Source organism: Juglans microcarpa x Juglans regia, chromosome 1S (genome assembly GCF_004785595.1).
Source record: "Juglans microcarpa x Juglans regia isolate MS1-56 chromosome 1S, Jm3101_v1.0, whole genome shotgun sequence".
NCBI lineage: Eukaryota > Viridiplantae > Streptophyta > Magnoliopsida > Fagales > Juglandaceae > Juglans > Juglans microcarpa x Juglans regia.
This window is the reverse complement of record NC_054595.1, coordinates 23,489,613-23,496,575: the sequence shown is the minus strand read 5'-3', so window position 1 is coordinate 23,496,575 and position 6,963 is coordinate 23,489,613. Positions and strand designations below refer to the sequence as shown.

Below are 6,963 nucleotides of genomic sequence, written 5' to 3'. Positions count from 1 at the left end.
AAAAAATAAAAATAAAAATAAGTGTAATATGTGGTGTATAAAGATGATAAGTAGAATTATTCTTATGTAATATACTAAGGTGTATTTTAAGAATTATTTAGCTTTTATTGCCTAACTAATTAGTCTAATTTCGTAATATGTACATTTTTTATTTTATAAATTGAAAATTATTGAGCAGTGCATTAATTTCTTTTTTTAATTTATAAATAAGAAATCATATATAAAAAAAAAAAAATCAGTGAATAGAATCTAAGGGTTGAAGTTATCATTTGTACATTAAAAAAAAAAGAAGTTATCATTTTTTAAAGATGTTAAAGAGTTCTAATTATATTCTAAAGTTATAAATAATGCTATATGCAGTTGTAGGACATGTAAATATATACTGTCTTTTTGAAAAATAATAGATCTACCATGAAAAAGTGATTTTTTAAATTAGTTTTTGTCGTAGGATTTTTTTTAAAATAATTTATACATCCTAATACAAATAGTTTTATTTAAACTATATAAAGAATTAATCTTAAATCATATAAATTCACATGTTAGTTGGGGCTAAATTGGCATGACTGATTTTGTAATCTGCATATTTCTTCTTTTAATAACTAGTGCAGAGAACAAATTGTAAGATGAAAAACCGGAAGGGGTCGTTGCCGCGTTTTTTACGACGGAGACCATGCGTACAAAAGTTATTAACGGCTTTTTTTTCGCTCCATTGTGTGGAAGACAAAAACTGATTCTCTCTCTCTCTCTCTCTCTCAAGCCGTTTGTTTCGGATCTTAATTTGATATTCACACGCACACACTCTCGCAGAGAGGCCTCCCTCCATAGCTCGGCATCGAGAGCTCCCAAATCTGTCCCTTGAGCTCTCGATCCCACACAATTCAATTTCAACTACATGTAGCCGTCGTCTCCTCCTCCTCCTATAATTATCGCATTTCAAAGAGAAAAGATCTGAACATCGATTGGAGAGTAAAATGGAGAACATAGCGAAGCAACTAAGACGGGGGATATCGCGGCAGTTGTCGACGGGGTCGATAAAAAGGACGCTGAGCCGGCAGTTCACGCGGCAGTCGTCGATGGACCCGAGGAGGAACAACCAGAGGTTCAGCTTCGGGAGACAGTCGTCGCTTGACCCTATTCGCCGGAGCCCCAGACAAGACTCCGATATCGATCTGACGGTTCCGGAGAATCTCGACGCCACCATGCAGCTGCTGTTCATGGCGTGTAGAGGAGACGTCAAGGGAGTGGAGGATCTCCTCAACGAGGGGATCGACGTCAACAGCATCGACTTGGACGGGCGGACCGCGCTTCACATCACTGCCTGCGAAGGCCATGTCGAGGTCGCCAAGCTATTGCTCAGCAGGAAGGCCAACATCGATGCTCGTGATCGCTGGGGGAGTACGGTACGGCATCCCTTTCTTTTTTTGGTTTGATTTGTTTTGAAATGAATTCTCGGCACTCTTTCCCTTCGATATCTGGTCAGGCAGCTGCCGACGCTAAGTATTACGGAAATACGGAAGTCTACAATATTCTAAAAGCACGCGGAGCCAAAGCTCCGGTAAGATATGAACGATTTCTCGTTTCTAGGTGAGGATTTATGCCTTTAAACATACTTATTAATTATTACTCTGCATACTTTTAGAAATCCATGAGGAAGACGCCAATGGCTGTTGCAAATCCTCGAGAAGTTCCAGAGTATGAGCTTAATCCACTAGAGCTTCAGATTCGGAAGAGTGATGGAATCTCGAAGGCACGGTCCTGTTCCCTTTACTAGCAGCTCAGTAGATCAGTGCTATTTTGAAAAATCACGTATAGACACTAATTCATTCGAAAATATATTGGAAATTAATGTCCAAGTCTCTTATTTTGGAACTGGTTTCCCGCAATCGGAGATGCTTTGTATGAAACGCATAGTGAATCAATGATGCATTTAGGCAACTCAAGTCTTGAGTGTTCGTTCATATTTTTTCACATTTTGATGCGATGTCGGTAGAAGGCCGTGCAATGATTTGGTGTTATCTGTTGATGATTCATTAGCGTTTTTGTCATTATATATTTGTTGGACTCTTTGCACAGTTTTTTTCTCCCTACTGTTTTTGTTTATTTTGTTTGTTTGCTAACTTGTCAAGTAATTAAAATATTACCTAATGTGTCATATGTTGAGATATCATATATTTAATCGAAGCTTGAGATACCTTATTTCTTTTGTCCGAGCCTTAAGTTTCATATATATGCCAGTACTGATCTGTATTTTTTTTTCTTTTAATGATAATCGCAAAGACCTGTCTTTTAGGCCAATATAAAGTGATTATTATTGTTTGCTTTAATCAAGTAGGTTCTAGTCTTTTCACAAGAAAAATATTCTTAAGAAATAACAGCCGACTTAAAGAAAAGAAATTCTATTCATCGTTTCACACACCACTTTTTACTATTTTATTTTTTTATTTATTTTTTCTCTTACCGAATGTGTAATTTATAGATGATGAGTAGAAAAATTTTAATTTAAGAAGAATAAAAAAAAAAGTGTAGTGTGTAGAAATAACGAGGAGTAAGCTCTTAAGAAATATATCCTGTGCATTTGTTGTTCCTTTGAAGACCACTAGCTAGACCAGTGATGGAGTTTGGACTTTTTAGTTTGATCTATAATGTAGTACTTATTTCAGAGAACTCGTGTTTGAATATGTGATTTAATTCTATGTTTTCAGAGTGACCTTTTGTATACTGCCAAGTACTGCTGTGATGTAATTTTTACTTGCTTATTCAAGATTATCATCACTCCGTGGATTGAAAAATTCTTTGTTATTGCTAATAACCCTTTTACGAGTTTTATGATTATCATCTATGTTACCTTAAATTTAGAATACGCTGTCATCTTGATGAAACTGTGGACATAATTATGCATCTGCAAATATGATTGGTTAGAGTTCAGTGACTACCCTCCTCCTTTTTATCTCCCTAAATCTTTAATGTGTTGTTTTACTTTTCTCTTCCCTTTTTTTTTTTTAGTTGTTTTGAAAGAACTGAGCTAACTATTTGATGCTTAATTTGTCAAATATATTGTAAATTTATATGTCTCTGTTCGTCTACCCCTTTACAGGGAACATATCAAGTTGCTAAATGGAACGGTACAAAGGTTTCTGTAAAGATACTTGACAAGGACAGCTATTCGGACCCTGATAGCATGTATGTGCTCATCCAAAATTGAAGACTTTTTAATCCGTTTCTCTTCCTCCCCTTCTCCAAATGAATATACAAATGCTTTTAGGACAATAATCTGAAGAAGGGGAATTGTACAGGGCCTTCACATTTGGGCTATGGAACCAGTAGTACTTTGATGTCTTCTTGGCATATAAAAAAGTGCAAATATTGCCACATAATGTTCTTTCAGGAGTCATTTTCGGAGTTGAATTGACATTTCGTTTCCCTTGTTTTCTTGCTTGGCATTTTTTGAGACATTCCAAGGAAGTTTTCCCCTTCTAACATCTTTTTGGTTGCTGGGATTTTCATTGATTTAATAACAACTTATAGAAAACTTTAGGTTAATAAATCTCCTGATCTAACTGATTTTCACAATCTTCCTCTTGGACTGATGGAATGTGTATTTTAATCTCTGTACATATTACAGTTTTTAACTCTGTCACTACTGCTTTAACCATCCAGTGTTACCGTATGTTGCTGGGTGAAGAAAAAAAAATGGAGTAGACATTATTGTTGTGTCAAACTATTGCAAATTATAATGCTTAGATTGTTTGGCCTAAATATTGTTTCTGCTATACTTGCAGTGTGGTTATTTATTTGGGTTTTGGTTCAGCAGCATTGTTGAATTTGTTGGTTCATAGATTTTTTTTATATAGTTATGTCATTAACACCTATTTTCATAATCGATTCAACTTACTTCTGTCAACAGAAATGCTTTCAAACACGAGCTAACATTATTAGAAAAGGTCCGCCATCCTAATGTGCTTCAGTTCGTTGGAGCCGTTACGCAAAATATACCCATGATGATTGTTTCTGAGTATCATTCAAAAGTAAACAACTCTCTCTCTCCCTCTCTCTCTCTCTCTCTCTCTCTTGGAATTGAAATTGACACTGCTAATATTGGTGGTGATCTTTCAGGGCGACTTGGGAAATTATATTCAAAAGAAGGGGCGTCTGTCTCCATCCAAAGCTCTAAGATTTGCTCTTGATATCGCTAGGCATGTCTATCTTGCTGGAATTATATTTGAAAGACTTTGTGGACATTTGTCTTTTTCATTAGAAGAGTGACCCCTGCTTCTTGCATACATCATAAACATATACATACTAATGTTCTGGTATCTTGCTGAACTTCGCTTTACCAGGGGCATGAATTATCTTCACGAGTGTAAACCAGACCCAATTATCCACTGTGACTTAAAGCCAAAGTAAGGCAACCAAATTTCAAAAGTTGATCTGATGTACCGCAATTGCCAACAGAATTTTATTTTTATTGTTTGAGATGTACTTTAATATTTTAAATTTTGGTAAGGTGCCAGAAATATTTTTCTGGATAATGGAGGTCAATTGAAAGTAGCCGGATTTGGTTTGATAAGATTGTCCAAAATTCAACCAGGCAAAGCAAAACTCGCGCAGCCTGGGGCTGACCGTTCAAGTAAGTTCTTGTATACACCGTATATCTTAACTCTTGAGTTTGATCTTTAATATATTCCAGTGGACATTACATGAACACAAGTAGAAATTTATATTTTCTTTTGACACGATGAACGTATATAATATATTGACTCCTTTCAACTCTCACCTCCGTATGACACCATGAATTTTTAGTGTGCAAAAAGAAGTGATAATTGCTATCTGTTGGATTTGGGAAGTTGTAACCAAAAATATATTTTCAAGTACTAAAAATCCATATAGAGCCTCATAGAGTAAATATTTCTGGGGTTCCAAAATTGACTTTATTCAGCTGTAGTCTTGTAAATTGAAGTGGTTTGATATTGGACATAGGATAATAACAATTAATTCCTTGTGAAACACGATGGATTACAATTACTGTGTGCTCTAATAAGTTTTTTCCTATATGATTGTAGACTTATATATGGCACCTGAGGTTTACAAAGATGATTTGTTCGACAGAAGTGTGGATGCCTATTCTTTCAGTCTCATTTTATATGAGGTACTTTTTCACAGATTCTTGTATGCTAGCATGATTATTCTGTCATCGCGTTAAGTAATTAATTATAATTCGTTTCAAGTTGTTGAGATAACCTCCACTGTTCTGGTTTTCTAATATCATAATAGAGGAGAATATAATTGGTTTGCATGTATCTTTATCGGCAGGATGCTCAATCTTGATCACTTATTCATGGATTTTTTTTTTTTTTTTTTTTCAGATGTTTGAGGGTATACAAGCTTTCCATCCCAAGTCTCCAGAAGAAGCTGCAAAAATGATGTGTTTGGATGGAAAAAGACCGCCATTCAAGATCAAAGCAAGAAGTTATCCACCTGATCTAAAAGAGTAAGTTCGTTTTTGAGAAAACTAATTAAATTTACTTTTTTTTTTCTTTTTTTGCTTGATATTATGGATATGCAGGTTGATTGAGGAATGTTGGGATCAAGAAGCAGCTGCTAGGCCAACTTTTTCTGAGATAATTGTTCGGCTAGACAAAGTGGTAGCAACTTGCACTAAACAAGGATGGTTGAAAGACACTTTTAAGCTTCCATGGTATGTTTCTTTTACCAATTTTCTAGCCCGATAAGAAGAAAATTAACTTTCCACACCTATCAAAAAGTGAAGAAATCTTGAACACCTTAATGAATATTCATGTCTCCTTTGTCAATTTCCTGGTCATTTTCTGTCCTTGCACGTAGTGACATAGAATTTGAACTTTGAGACATAGAAAAATACCGATATATCCGTATGGTTTGAGTGTAGCATCATTCAGTTACTTCCATGAAAATTGTAAATTCTAGTAGAATTTTCAATGCACATTAGCTCACTTGTTATTCAAATGGCAAGGTTCTTTTCCCTTTGATTTCCCTGTCTAAGATGAAATCATACAATTATATGCAGGATATAAGAGCGGATCTCGGCAAATAATCAAAAACAAAAGGGAAAAAAGAGAGAGAGAAGGACAGATGACAAGGCACTCAGTTCGGCTGAAACAGGGGAAAAAAATATATGGAGATTGAGGTGCTTCTCTTCCACTTTGAAGTTTTGGAGTTTCATGTTGTAACCTGTAACATTAGTATTTGGATACCTTTCAGAGTAGGAAATTGAACAAAGTTCTCGGATAAAAGATTGAGAGTGAGATGTTTAAAAAAATAATAAAGAAGATGTTTTATCTCTTGTTCTTTGTCCTCCAAGGTGCGGGCAGAGTCCATTTCCTTGTGTAACGTGTGAAAGAAGTTTGCTATAGCACATCAATTCATGGGTGATTAAAGAACTGTTCGAAGATCATAGACACCATTTTTTAGGAAGTAATTAAGAAATGACTGGCTAGGTTTGGGTGGTCAGATTACTCTACTATTATTTATTATTTTATTATTACTTTTTATCTATTTTTCATTGATATTCATTACCTTTCACTACTATTCAATATTCTATTATTACTTTTTCAATTCACAAAACATCTGAATCACCTCACTGTTGAGTTTTATTGATTTTTCTTTTCTTATGGGCAAAATCCGACTGTTGATATATCAGTCCATAACAACGGTCGGGCTATAGAGTTAATTGGTTTATCAGAGTTGGTGGTTGCAAAATTTGCATCATGATTGCAGAAAATAAGTCTAGGATTGGTTCAAATTATGGGAACTTAAGATATAATTTGAAATATGCAAAAAGAAGAATTTAACATCTTTAACTTATTTGAGAAAATTTCTTCAGTACTCTTGGGGTATAGATGATGTGATTATCGAAAGATCTAGTACCATTAAAATTGATTATATGAATATTATTTCTAATGATATGATATCTTGTGATAGGAAAAA

At 34.8% G+C, this 6,963-nt stretch overlaps 1 protein-coding gene across 1 annotated transcript; it reads left to right on the top strand.

Annotated features, from left to right (window-relative positions):
- The first annotated feature begins 694 nt into the window (after positions 1 to 694).
- Positions 695 to 6,525, top strand: LOC121246040 (integrin-linked protein kinase 1-like). Its single transcript, XM_041144017.1, has 12 exons — positions 695 to 1,400; positions 1,481 to 1,555; positions 1,640 to 1,747; positions 3,095 to 3,180; positions 3,905 to 4,025; positions 4,114 to 4,193; positions 4,338 to 4,400; positions 4,512 to 4,627; positions 5,061 to 5,146; positions 5,364 to 5,488; positions 5,564 to 5,695; positions 6,044 to 6,525. The coding sequence occupies exons 1-12, from the start codon at positions 972 to 974 to the stop codon at positions 6,048 to 6,050; spliced, it is 1,428 nt and encodes a 475-aa protein (XP_040999951.1). The 5' UTR covers positions 695 to 971; the 3' UTR covers positions 6,051 to 6,525.
- The last annotated feature ends 438 nt before the right edge of the window (positions 6,526 to 6,963 follow it).